Raw genomic sequence first — 14383 nt, 5'->3', positions numbered from 1 at the left:
TGATTATAGAAAAGTTAATTAAAATAGCAATGTTTATGAATTTTGACAGAAGAAAGATCTGGCCACTAATGTCCATTTCTCCTACCAAAATCTAAACAGTAAAATACCCTAAATTCCTAAAGAGGTTGTTCAGTTGATCATAGGGGTAAATCAGTGTTCAGAAAGTGAGGCCATTTCAGTTGGAATTATAGTGCTTTAGACCTGATAGCATATGAGCTATCATCTAGTTGTTTTATGGGAAAACAAATCCCAAAGAAAGCTGATACATAGTTAATTAGTGTCCTTGTTAATCCTAAAACCCAGAGCTAATCCTTAGTCACATGCCTTTTTTATAAAGTAGTCAGATCTCATCATAAATTCTAGGGCATGGGCCTTCCTTATTCTGGAATTTAATGTGTCTTATTTAAAATAAAGTAGTCATTATCTGGAGCAGAAATTATTTTGTAATATGGACATATATTATTTTTTTGTTAACTTTTTTGATTTGTATGGGATTTTTTTTCAATACTTTAACATAGTTTCTTTTTTTTTTTTTTTAAACAGAGACAGAAAGTCGGTCAGAGAGAGGGATAGACAGGAACAGACAGACAGGAACAGAGAGATGAGAAGCATCAATCATTAGTTTTTCATTGCGTGTTGCGACACCCTACTTGTTCATTGATTGCTCTCTCATATGTGCCCTGACCGCAGGCCTTCAGCAGACCGAATAACCCTTTGCTCGAGCCAGCGACCTTGGGTCTAAGCTGGTGAGCTTTTGCTCAAACCAGATGAGCCCGCACTCAAGCTGGTGACCTTGGGGTCTCGCACCTGGGTCCTCCACATCCCAGTTCGGTGCTCCATCCACCGCCCCACCGCCTGGTCAGGCTGTATGGGATTTCTAATGACTTTTATAGAATTAGTAATACTAATAATCTATAAATGAAATAGATACAAATTTCAAACATTTGATAAGTATATACTGGATGGGGCAGTGAGATAAGAAAAGATATAAAACTAAAAGAAATTTTATTATCTTACTTTTCCTATGATTGAGCACTTAAAACAGGGACTGATTGATGAATACGAGTGCCTGTTGAGACTTGTCCTTGGTGTCCAGTGGAAGTGACTATGATTGTCCTTTCCATGGTAGCATAGTAGTCTAGGCAACTGAACTAACCAGCTATGGAAGAAAAGCTTATAGGATATTTCTCATGCTATGATATGTTTGATAAAAATGGCAAATCTTGGAGGATGAATATAGTAATGTATCTTCTGAAAACAACTATAATTTAGGTTTTTTTTTAAGAAAATGGAACTTTTCTAGATACAAATAATTTTTATGTGTGTTTGTAAACTCATCTTTGGTAGTTTTTCAGCAATATGTTAATATTAACAAGCTTTCCATCTATATTTTCTATGTTTAGGTGATACTGCTGTCTGGGCCGGGCTAATGGCAGCCTGTCATGCTGATGATAAACTGGCTCTAGTGAACCACACTCAGCCAAAGAGGATGGATTTATACTTGGCACTGTTATCTGCTGTTTCTGCTTCAAGTAAGTTTTAAAACACATTTGATAATGATAAATTCAGGATAAAGTACTCAGAAGAATATTGTGGAAAGGTAGTGGGAACAATTAACTCTACACTAATGGCTGTTATGGTTTCATCTAACAAAGCTTTAAAACAAACCTTGAAAAGATCAAATCATTTTTAAGAAGGTGTACTGCTTACAGAAGAAAACTCAAGAACATTATAGTAATACAAAAACATAGCATTCAGCAAGGTAAAATTCACATTGTCTGGTATCCAGTTAAAATTTAATAGGTATACAAAGAAGAGGAAAATGTGTTGGTAGAAACAAGTCCACAAATGATATATGATAAAAATCTCTAGAATGTAATGGGCTTTTTAAAGCATGTATGACAATAGCACAAAGGGTAGGAAGGGATATAGAAGTATTTTCTTTTAAAAATTTTATACAGTAAATGATACAATGTTAGTTAAAGGTAGACTGTGACAGGTTAAAGATGAATACTCTAAACCTTAAAATAGACACTAATAAAATAGAGTTATAGGTAATAAGCCACAAAGTAAGTAAACTGGAATCATGAAAAGTCATCCAAAAGAAGAGGAAAAGGGAACAAAGACTAGATATGGCAATACAAATCAGTAATAACACATTAGACTTAAACCCAGCCATATTAACTATCAAATTAAAATAAATGGTCCAAATACTTGAGTTAAAAGGCAGAGATTGTCATATTGGATAAAAAAACAAAAGCCAACTACTGCCAAAAAGAAACATACTGACAAAATATAAATTTGTATTTAAATATAAAGATAAAAAGAGCCTAAAAAGTTAAAGGATGGAAAAAGATGCATACATCATGCCAACACTAATCAAAAGAAAGCTATGGTGGCCATATTGATTTCAGCCAAATGAGAATCAGATCAGAAAATATTGCAGTGATAAGGAGGGTCATTTCACAATGGAATCAACTTAGCAACAGGACCTGACAAAATGAGCCTGCCTTGTTTTATTGCACTTTGCATTATATCACTTGGCAAACACTGTGTTCTTTACAAATTGAAGATTAGAGGCAATCCTCTGTTGAGCAAGCCAATCTGCACCATTTTTCCAACAGCATTTGCTCACTTCATGTCTCTGTCACCTTTGGTAAATTCTTGCACTATTTCAAACTTTTTTATTACTGTATTTTATGGTGATCTGTAATCAATGATCTTTGATATTACTATTGTAATTGTTTTGGGGAATCACCCCCATGCTATATAAGATAGAAAACTTAATAAATGTTGTGTGTGTTCTAACTGCTCCATCGACCCTCCGTTTTCCCATCTTTCTCTCCTTGGGCCTCCTTTATTTCTTGAGATGCACCAATATTGAAATTAGGCTATTAATAATCCTACAATGGCCTCTTAAGTGTTGAAGTGAAAGGAAAGGTCAATTGATGCAACAAACTTGATTAGAAATTGCCACAGCCACCCTAAACTTTAGCAACCACCATCCTGATCAGTCAGTAGTGATCAATATCGAGGCAGGACTCTCCCACAGTAAAAAGATTATGACTCATTGAAGGCTCAGAAGCTGATTAGAAGTTTTAGCAATAAAGTATTTTTAAATTTAGGCATGTACTTTTTTCTTTAGACATAATCTATTGCACGCTTAATAGACTGTGGTATAAGCATAACGTTTACATTCACTGGGAAACCAGAAAATTTCATGAGACTCACTTTATTGCAGTGGTTTGTAACTAAATTCACAATATCTTTGAGGTATGCTTGTAATAACATTTAGGCACTGGTTAACAGCTTTAACAGATTTTAAAATATGCATGGTATTTCATAGTAAAATAATAGAAAAAAATTGAAAAGTTTTGAAAAAATTGCCTAGAGCAGAAATTTATAGATAGAACTGAAAGGAGAGGTAGATAAATCCACAATTACAGTTAGAGGTTTCAACACTCTTCTTTTGAATTGATAGGATAATTGGACAGAAAAATCAGTAAAGAGATAATAAAGACTTGAACAATACTGTCAACTAATTTGACCTAATGGGCATTTGTAGAAGACTTCTGACCACAGTAAAATGCATATTGTTATCAAGTGCACATAGAACATTCACCCAAATATGTCATATTATGGGCCATAAACCAGGTCTAAATAAATTGAAAAGGATTCAGATCACACAAAGTGTGTTATCTTAATACAATGGAATGAAATTGGACATCAGTAACAGGAAACTATCTGGAAAGTTCTCAGTAGTTGGAAACTAACATACTTCTAAGTAATCCAGGTCAAAGAATAAATCAGAAGGAAAATTAGAAAATATTTCAAATTGAATGAAAATATAAAGAACAACATATCAAAATTCTACAGTGCCACTAAAGCACTACTTTTAGGGAAGTTTATAATATTAAATGTCTACATTGAAAAAATAAGGAAGGCCTCTAATTAGTCATCTTTCATTTACCTTAAGAAACTAAAAAAAGGAAGAGGAAATTAACTCCAAATTAAGACAAAAAGAAATAATGAAGAGTAGAGAATAATGAAATAGAAAACAAAATAAAATTCTAGTCTGACATCTGGGGGGAAAAAGTACCAGTGTCTGTCAGGAATGAAAGGGTACATTACTGTAGCCTTTAAAAGGCTTATGGACAATTTTATGCCATTAAATTTGACAACTTAGATGAAATGGACAAATTCCCTGAAAGACACAAAGCTTCCTGAAAAAGAGATAAGCTTAGTATTTGTTAAGGACACTGAATTTATAGTTAAAAACACACAAAGAAAACTCCAGGACTAGATGACTTCACTAATGAATTCTACCAAATGAAAAAATAATACCAGTTCTATACAAATCCTTCCAGAAAATCAAAGAACTTCTAACACTTCTAACTTCTTCTGAGACGAGAATTACCCTGATACCAAATAGACAAAGACATATAAGAAAACTACAGAAGGACATTACTCCTGAACATAGCTGCAAAAATTCATTAATATAACTTTAACAACTGAAATTGAACAGCAGATAAAAAAGAGAATATATTATGATCAAGTGCAGTTTATCCTAGGAATACAAAGTTGCTTTGACATTTGAAAATTAATGCCATTTACCATGCTAACAATTGTGAAAGACATCAAAGAATTTATGATTTCATTGTTTAAGAAATTTTAGAAAATGCAAACTGATCTATTTTGACTGAAAATGATTAGTGGTAGCTTGGGGACATAGGAGAGGAAGGGGTGTTTGTTAGGGACAAAAGTGATTACCAAGGGCCAGGAGGAGACTTGATAATGAATATGTTCATTGTCTTGATGTGGTGATGATGTACAGATATATACTTATCTGTAAATCAAAGCTTATCTCAAAACATACCGTTCGAATATGTGCATGTGTGCAGCTTATTGTATGTCAATTATATTGCAATAAGTCTTTATTTTTTTTCAATGAATTATTTTTAATTTTACTACAGATATAGTGATTTTTCTTATGCCACAGGTATATAATTTAATTACAAATATTCCTACCATGAAACTTTTCAGAAACTTGTCTCATGATAGCATAGCCTGTGGTATTCCAGTGGTTTACGTAAGTTATAAAAATTATATACATATGTATAAGTCTTATTGTGATACTTATTAGCAGTTACTCCTCTGAGAATATATTATAAATTGCAGAAAAAGTTAACATTGACATTTTTTGTTTGTAGTTAAAGACAAAGAATTTTTTGAAAATTACAATGAATCTCTTGAAAAGTGGTGTCTCTCCCAAGCTGTCACTGCTCTAGTAGACACAGGGAGAATATGTGAAGCCGAAGCCCTTTGCACGAAGGTATTGTTATGGAATTGACCATTGAGATTTATGGATTCTTATTCTATTTGGAAAATAACTTCAAAAATAGAATGCATGTTATTTAAACAGCATGTGGTGGTGGTGGTGGTGGTGATGGCAATGATGATAATTACACCCAACATTTATTGAATACTTACCCCAAGCCAGTCAGTCCTAGCATTTAGCAGTGTGCATTTGAATATCACAATAGTCTATATGACAAAGATACTTATAATTATCCCCATTTTCACAAATGGGAAAACTATGGCTTAGGGAGGGTAATTTGCACAGAAGTCTGCAGCTACAAATGGATAGAGTTGCCATGTGAACTCACATTTGTTTGACTCTAGGATCCAAGCTCTTAGTATAATAGATTGGGGGGGCACCATTAGGGAGGTAGTATTTTTCTTTGATTTCTGGTTATTCCTTTCAGAGTATAGTTTTTATATACCTGAATTATAGGCTCTGTGAGTAAATTCTTAACACCTTACCTAGCACATAGTGTAAGGGCTCACTAAGTAAATATGGATTGAATGATTAAATCAGTTTTATAGACCTACTTAGAAATAATGTAATGGGTTAGGAGAATTTTAAGCATCACTTTTCCTGAAAACATCTTTTTCATAAATGTTTACCAAGAAGGTTATGTTATCTTCCTAGAAATTGTTTTAAAAGAGCAGTATAAATTTTGCAGAGAAATAGAAATGGGTCTTTGCAGATCTCTTCAGCTCTTGAATTCTCTGAAAAACAGTGATAAATTTTCTCTTTTATTTAAGAAATGCTATCTGAGTTCAGGACAGGATAGTATTTCATAGTGAGAGTATAGTATTCATAAATTGACAGTTGACTGCTATGTCTGACAGAATAAGAGATACTTTTATGAGCCTTTCCTTGTCGTTTTATTGTTTCAATCTCTTACTTAGAAAAAAGCAATCAAGTACATTTTAGAAATAAATACATTCAAGACTTAACCTAATTAGTAAAAAATAGAAACATGTTACTGAGAGACAAAGCAATAAAGGAAGAAATATTTAAAACAATAGTGGAAGTACTTGTATAGAGAACTTTCTTCAACTTCTTCCATATGTATATAAAGGCCATAATATATACATATATACAAGGGTGTAAATAGCTTAGAAAAATGGGTCAGTGGGTCATTTCTCTTACTCCCAATGTATATGAAGTTTTTTGCCTGGAGGAAAGACATGCAAGGAATATCTTCATTAAGAAGTTCAGAAAGCAAAAAATATATAGCTCTTTCCTTTTTACATAGTATTTTTTCCCAATAAGGTACAGGGTTAGCTTAGCCTTCATTGTTAATTTCACGTTTTCTTATTTCTGCTATTTACAGTCAGAACCTAAAGTTTAAAGTTCGTAAGCTATCATCTGAGAATTAACTAAGTGAAAGGGACATATTAAATCTAAAATAAATGACTTATATAAACATAACAGCATTACTGATTTTAAAAATTATTTATATGTATAGTTTGATATTCCCCAAGGTGTTCAGTGTTTTATTTATTTTACTTTCCCAGTTGTTGATCTTTTTAATAAGAAAAGGTCAAATTTAGATTTTACCCCCAATGTGGAGAATAGCTTAATTGCTTATTGCATTTAACATTTAAGAACCTATTTGATTTATTTGTATTTGGGGTTTAAATTTTAGAATTTAAAGAGTAAACCTGACCAGCCAGCTGTTATCTTACTTCTGAGACAAGTTCAGTGTCAAGCACTCCTAGAATCACAAAAGCCTCTCCCAGATACTGTACTTGAAGAGCTGCAAAAAACAGTCATGTCCAACTCAACCTCTGTTCCAGCTTGGCAGGTAAATCTTTCTTACGTGACCCTGAATTAAAATACTCTGTGATATTAAGCTGAAGTCAGAGGTATGCTCTTTTGTCATGCTTTTAAACTCTCCAGACATCTCTCATTTTCATGATTTAGGGTACCCAGTGGTCCCTCATCTATCGTGGGGGTTAGGTTCCAGAACACCCCCCTCGTGTTAGATGAAAATCTGCGAAGTAGCAGCCTTATATTCATTTTATTATTTATATATACAGAACACAGTACTCTGGTTGGTTGCCTCCCATCCATCAGCCTATAGTGTGCTGTGTACAATCTCATCTGGGCAAACTAGCTCAAGCTGAAGTGGCCATAGCTGTGTTTTTTATACATGCGAGTCTGTCTACTTATCTGCTGTGCGCTACTATTTTATTTTGATTTAATATTCTTTTAATATATTTTAATTAATGTTTTTATATTTTCAATTTTTTAGGCCAGAAATGCTTATTTTACCTCAAAAATAATTAAAATAATAAATATATAAAAATACCTATATACCACAAAATCCCACAATATAGCAAAAACTCCATGATACAAAATTAGCTATATACAATTTAAAAATTCACAGTACAGTGAGACGGCAAAAAGTGAACCATGATATGATGAGGGATGACTGAACGAAGCAAGTTGAATACTAATTTAGAAACTGTTGTTACAATACTTCAAAGTTTTCTTAATGTTTGATTATAAATTTTCTTAATTTAAAACAGTGGAGTTGATGTAAGAGAACTAAAGTATTACAAATGTTTTACAATAGGGTTGCTGTGTAGATTTTAACTCTGTCTCTAGAGGGGATGTGTAGTTTTTCCTTAGCTTCTTTACAGGTCACCCGTATCGAAGATATTAATGGTTATTTAATGTTTTTAGAAATAATTATTTTCAGGTTTGATGCCTAGATCAACAATTATCTGCCCTTCTAGCTGATTCTGGTTATCCACAATGACAAATACACAATGATGACTATGTTCTTTATTCTTACTGATATTAAAATACAGAAAGCACATAATTACTTTATTCAGTTGGTTTGTCATAAGCTATTTGCCTTTTTCTTTTTTTTTAGCGAGAGAGAGACAGACAGACAGACAGAATGGGAGAAAGATGAGAAGCATCAGCTCATAGTTGTGTCACTTTAGTTCATTGATTGCTTATCATATGTACTTTGACTGGGGGGGGGGGGCTCAAGCCAAGCCAGTGACCCCTTGATTAAGCCAGCGAGCTTGGGCTCCAGCTAGCGACCTTGGGCTCCAAGCCTGGCTTAAACTAGCAACCATGAGATCATGTCTGTGATCCCACACTCAAGCTGGTGACCCCATGCTCAAGCTGGTGAGCCCACGCTCAAGCCTGCAACTTCAGGGTTTTGAACCTGGGTCCTCAGCATCCCAGGTCAATGCTCTATCCACTGCACCAACACCCATCAGGATGTTTACTTATAGGTTTGTTGGAATTCATTACTATATTTTCTGGATATAACCACATTTTTGGATATTTGTCTTCCAAATATTTTCTCACATCTGTTCCTTAGCTTAGCACTCTTACTGTTTTTTATCTATTTATTTTTAAATGGTCTTAGTTTTAATGAAGTCTGTCATTTTTTAATGGTTAATGCTTTATTGAGGTGCTGTGTTTAAGAAATCGAAGTTTATAAAGATATTTTTCTGTTTTCTTTTATAAACATTGTTTTATTTTTCATATGTAAGTCTGTGGTCCACCTTGGATTAGTTTTTGTGAATGTTGCAGGATCAAAGGTTTATTTTTTCCTTATAGATATCTCATTGTTCAAGCACTCTTCTTTGAAGAGACTATTCTGTCCCCACTGAATTGTAGTGATGCTCTTATCATAAATCAGGGGACTGTGTATATGAGGGTCTTTTAGCACTCCCTGTCCTGCTCCTTTGATCTGTTTGTTTATTCCTGCATAAAACTGTATAATTAATCTTGATTTGTGGTAATATTAAGATCTCCAACTTTCCTGTTCTCTAAGTTTATCTCAGTCATTTTAGGTTTTTTGCATTTACATATAAATTGTCAATTACCCCCCCCACCGCTAAACCCCACCCCCACAAAAACTCTGATGGAATCTTCACTGGAATTGCATGAACCTGTAGGTTAATGTAGAGAGAACTGACAAAGTAAAGCTATTGAATTTCTCTACCCGTGAATGTGGTATATCCCCCAAAATATTTCAGTTCTAAATTTCAGCATGTTTTACATTTTCATTGTAGAAATCTCTTACATTTTCTATGTTAAGTTTATTTCTAGGTATTTTTTTGTTCCATTGAAACTGGTGTGTGTGTGTGTGTGTGTGTGTGTGTGTGTGTGTGTGTATTATTATCTCCAAACTTTTAGAAATGCAGTTGATTTTTGAATACTGACCCTCCAGCATCCTTGCTAAATTCACTTATTCTTTGAAGTGGTTTCGGATTTTCTACATACTAATTATGTCATTTGCAAATGATAAAGTTTTACTTTTTCATTCTGATATTTTTAATTTTTCTCAAGCCATAGAGCACTGTTTAGTTACAGGCATCCCCAAACTACGGCCCCGCGGGCCGCATGAGGCCCCCTGAGGCCATTTATCCGGCCCCCCCCGCCGCACTTCCGGAAGGGGCACCTCTTTCATTGGTGGTCAGTGAGAGGAGCACTGTATGTGGCGGCCCTCCAACGGTCTGAGGGACAGTGAACTGGCCCTCTGTGTAAAAAGTTTGGGTACCCCTGGTAGAACCTTGAATATAATTAAATAGAAGTAGTGAAAAGTGGACATTCTTGTTTTATTCTCTACCTCAGGAAGAAATCATTTAATATTTCATAAGTATATTTGCTGTAGGTTTTGTAGTTATATTTACCATGTTAAGGTAGTTTGCTTCAATTCTGAGTTTTTCAACAGGTTTTTGTTTTTCTATGATGAATGAGTATTTAGTTTTATCAAAAAAATTTTGGTATCTGTTAGAATGGTTCTTTTTCTTTATTCTGTTAATGTGGTGGGTTGCGTTGATTTTCAAATATTAAATTTTAAAATCTTGCATTGAAATTTCTTAGAAGAAATTGATTACATAAAAAATTTAACTTCATCAAAGTTAATTGAATTTGTTGGAAGCATCACACTGTGTACTAAACTAAAATCATTTGGGTGCTTCTTTTTTTCTGTTTCTCAGTGGTTGGCGTACATTTATCAGTCTCAGGGAATGATGGGTGCTGCAGAGATGTGTTATCGGAAGAGTCTACAGGTCGCGTCCCAGCAGGGCAGTTGGAGTGGGAAGCTCTCGAGTCTGTTGAGGCTAGCACTGCTTGCGTTAGAAGTCTGTGTGGTAAGATCATGTTATAATTATGGTTATGAAAAATAGATTCTTTTATTTTTATTTCAGATGAAAGCTTTTATATAGTAATATCCTATTGAGTTCCTATTGCTTTATTGCCATCTAGTGTGATCACCTGATAAACTTTGTGTTTGGGCTCTTGGTGGACATAGAAGAACATAAACTAATAGACTTCAGCCAAACGTTCTCAGTATTTGGAGAAAGTAACCAAAGATATCAATTTTGTTTGATTATGGCAGAATATACATTTTAGTTTCTTGGTGACTTAAGTTAGAATTAACCCAGTTACTCATATGTGACAAAGATGCCAATAATTAACATTTTCACACATTTCTCAGTTCAGTTTGATATCTATAAGAGGGAATATATGGTAATTTTTTATTTGACATCCTGTTTTCTTTTTTTTTTTTTTTTACAGAGACAGAGTCAGAGAGAGGGATAGATAGGGACAGACAGGAACGGAGAGAGATGAGAAGCATCAATCATCAATTTTTTGTTGCGACACCTTAGTTCATTGATTGCTTTCTCCTATGTGCCTTGACCATGGGCCATCAGCAGACCGAGTAACTCCTTGCTCTAGCCAGCGACCTTGGGTCCAAGCTGGTGAGCTTTGCTCAAACCAGATGAGCCCGCACTCAAGCTGGCAACCTTGTGGTCTCAAACCTGGGTCCTCCGCATCCCAGTCCGACGTTCTGTCCACTGTGCCACCACCTGGTCAGGCTGACATCCTGTTTTCTGACACCAAGTTAGTCTTACTAATCTAGAAGTCTTATATACTAGTGTGGAAAAACTTTTTAAGATATTTAAGTGGATGTGTGGGGAGGCCAACTGCAGAACAGTGTATGTGATATCTTATATATTTGCTGTGGTTTGTGTGTGTATATATATATATTTTCCCCCCCCTACAGAGGCAGAGATAAACAGGGACAGACAGACAGGAATGGAGAGAGATGAGAAGCATCAATCATTAGTTTTTCGTTGCGCATTGCGACTTCTTAGTTGTTCATTGATTGCTTTCTCATATGTGCCTTGACCACAGGCCTTCAGCAGGCCGAGTAACCCCTTGCTCAAGCCAGCGACCTTGGGTCCAAGCTGGTGAGCTTTTTGCTCAAGCCAGATGAGCCCACGCTCAAGCTGGTGACCTCGGGGTCTCGAACCTGGGTCCTTCCGCATCCCAGTCCGATGCTCTATCCACTGCGCCACCACCTGGTCAGGCTGCTATGGTATATATTTTTAAGAGCATATATCTCAAAATACATTGTGTATGTATGTGTGTTATAGGCACATAGGAAGATATAAAAAGATGTAGGAGAAACTTAATGAAGCCCTGGCAAGGTAGCTCAGTTGGTTGTAGTGTCACCCTGATGTGCTGGGGTTGTGGGTTCAATCCCCAGTTGCAGCACTTGCAGGAATCAACCAGCGAATGCATGGATGGGTGAAGCAACAAATCAGTGTTTCTCTCTCTCGCTTCATTCCTCCTTCCCCTTCTCCCCTGCAGATCAATGAATAAAAAAGAAAAACTTAATGCCACTTACTTTGGATAACATGGCACTGGGGCTGTTTATGGGTTGGTAGAGGAGGAGTTTTGTTGTTTTTTTTTAATTTCTTCTGATAATGTTTGAATTTTTTATCGTATGCATGCTACTTCTGTAATTAAAAGATAAACTGTCATTTTTTATTCTAAAAGATTAGAAGAAATTGACTAAGACAGGCCTGAATTCACTCATAATTTTGCCATAGTCATGTTGTTTACCTGTTTTAACTAGACAGTTTGACAAAGAAATGTAAGGATTGGGACATTTTCCAGCTTTGGTGCTGTTTCTGTAGAGCGCATTGAAGAGCTGCTTCGCTCAGGGCCATGTGTTGATTATCTTCGCATCCTTGCTTTACCACTCGGCCTTGTCCCTAAGAGCTCCTCGATCAGTGGTTTTTGAATAAACGGACAAGTAACAGTGGTAGTCAGATTTGAGGTGATTTGGGTGGAAAGAAATGGTCATTTATGGTCAGTGTATACCACCAAATGTTTTGTTCTGTTTTGTTTGCCCCAATTTAGGTTTAACAAAGGTCCTTGTGACATCAGTAGCTGGTTAGCTGTGAAAGCTACACAGAGTATCTATAAATGCTCTAGAGTATGCGAAGTGGAGAAGTACATACTCTTTTAGTCTAACATTATTTTTTAGTTAATATTATTTAGTGATGTGTTTGTTCTTAATACTAGGAAGTTTAAATCTGACCTGGAATAAAAGAATAATAGAGCCCTGGCCAGTTGGCTCAGCGGTAGAGCGTCGGCCTGGCGTGCGGGGGACCCGGGTTCGATTCCCGGCCAGGGCACATAGGAGAAGTGCCCATTTGCTTCTCCACCCCCCCTCCTTCCTCTCTGTCTCTCTCTTCCCCTCCCGCAGCCAAGGCTCCATTGGAGCAAAGATGGCCCGGGTGCTGGGGATGGCTCCTTGGCCTCTGCCCCTAGAGTGGCTCTGGTCGTGACAGAGCGATGCCTGGAGGGGCAGAGCATCGCCCCCTGGTGGACAGAGCGTTGCTCCTGGTGGGCGTGCCAGGTGGATCCTGGTAGGGCGCATGCGGACAGGACAGTCTGTTGGACTGTCTCTCCCCGTTTCCAGCTTCAGGAAAAAAAAAAAAAAGAATAATAGACATATCAAGCACTTAGCTTGTGCTAATGTAATATGCACAGTCACCCTATTTTACAGATGAGTAAATTAGCTTTCAGTTTAGTAATAATCATATACAAATGGGCATTTAGTAAATGAGAGTTGAATTGCATTTTTTTAAGGTAAACATATCAAAAGCTTTGATATGATATTTGTCTTTTATTTTTACAGGCCAACATTTCCAGTGATCATTGGCCATCCTTGGTTCAGGAAGCTACAACTGAGGCATTGAAACTTTGCTTTTGTCCACTGGCTGTCCTTTTACAAGCTTTGCTACAGTTCAATCGCAAAATGGGAGCAAGGTATGAAGAATTTTTTTCTTGGAAATATTTTTTTTACTTTTAATCCTTCTAGAAAGCAAAGAAAGATTTAGAATTAGTTTGACAACTTTGTTACTACTTTTTACTTTAGGAAGGCTGGTGCTAATAACCCAATAAAGAAGTAAAGTCTTACATTTGTTTTTAAAAAACTAATTTGGTACACAGATACAGAATATGAGATTTGGCAGGATAGTATTTCAAGTGAAGAAGGCCTTGGTTTTTGCTTTTTACTGTCTTAGGATGAGCCACCAGTGTAATTTGGATGCTAGAAACAAACAAAATAAAAAAGGCTCAAGTTCAAGCTTAGATTGACATAAGTCTTACAAGGCAATAAGCTATGAAAAAAGCAATAAATACTGAATATACAGATATGTAAATAATCTGAGTATTATTTCTAGAAAATCCAAAAGTTCTCAGATAAAAATATGAAAATTTTAGCAGTCTCTTTATTGAGGGAGGAGGTGATGGGTTCAGAAATAAATATAAAGAAAGTTACTTAAAGATCGTATGGATGATAAAACAGGCAAGAGTATTTCAAAGTACTAAGAGTAATATCTAGCTGTAATGGCTATGACACAAAGCAGCCCTAAGTAAAACAGTGGTTTAGAAGCATACATGACTGGAACGGAATAGGCAATATAGACATACAGCTTACATATAACTATGTGGTAGAGATCACTTCAACACCACAAAATAGGAGTGAAGAAGAATTAAGGCATTTGGCTAACCAGGTTTATATTAATATTTATATTTGGCCATTTTTTGTATAACTCATTTTACCAAAAAATATTTTAGGCTCTAATTTAAACTTCCTAATGAACTCTTGTTGCTGATGCTCAGTGTGGGTTACTTAGGATCTTAACCTCTTTCTCTCGTAATCTCTGTTAGTACCTCTCTCTCTCTCTTTTT

The 14383-nt window shown here is 35.6% G+C and overlaps 1 protein-coding gene across 5 annotated transcripts in view; it reads left to right on the top strand.

Moving 5' to 3' along the window:
- The window catches only part of SKIC3 (SKI3 subunit of superkiller complex), a 100470-nt gene that overhangs the window by 78670 nt on the left and 7417 nt on the right, over positions 1-14383 (top strand). For all 5 annotated transcript variants that reach the window (XM_066273834.1, XM_066273835.1, XM_066273839.1 and 2 more), the window contains 5 exons: positions 1404-1532; positions 5211-5332; positions 6999-7157; positions 10327-10479; positions 13326-13456. In XM_066273834.1, the coding sequence (XP_066129931.1) occupies positions 1404-1532; positions 5211-5332; positions 6999-7157; positions 10327-10479; positions 13326-13456 (694 nt within the window). The remainder of the gene's footprint in view (positions 1-1403; positions 1533-5210; positions 5333-6998; positions 7158-10326; positions 10480-13325; positions 13457-14383) is intronic.

This window comes from Saccopteryx bilineata, chromosome 4, assembly GCF_036850765.1.
Source record: "Saccopteryx bilineata isolate mSacBil1 chromosome 4, mSacBil1_pri_phased_curated, whole genome shotgun sequence".
Taxonomy (NCBI): Eukaryota; Metazoa; Chordata; class Mammalia; order Chiroptera; family Emballonuridae; genus Saccopteryx; species Saccopteryx bilineata.
This window is presented reverse-complemented; position numbering and strand designations above follow the sequence as displayed.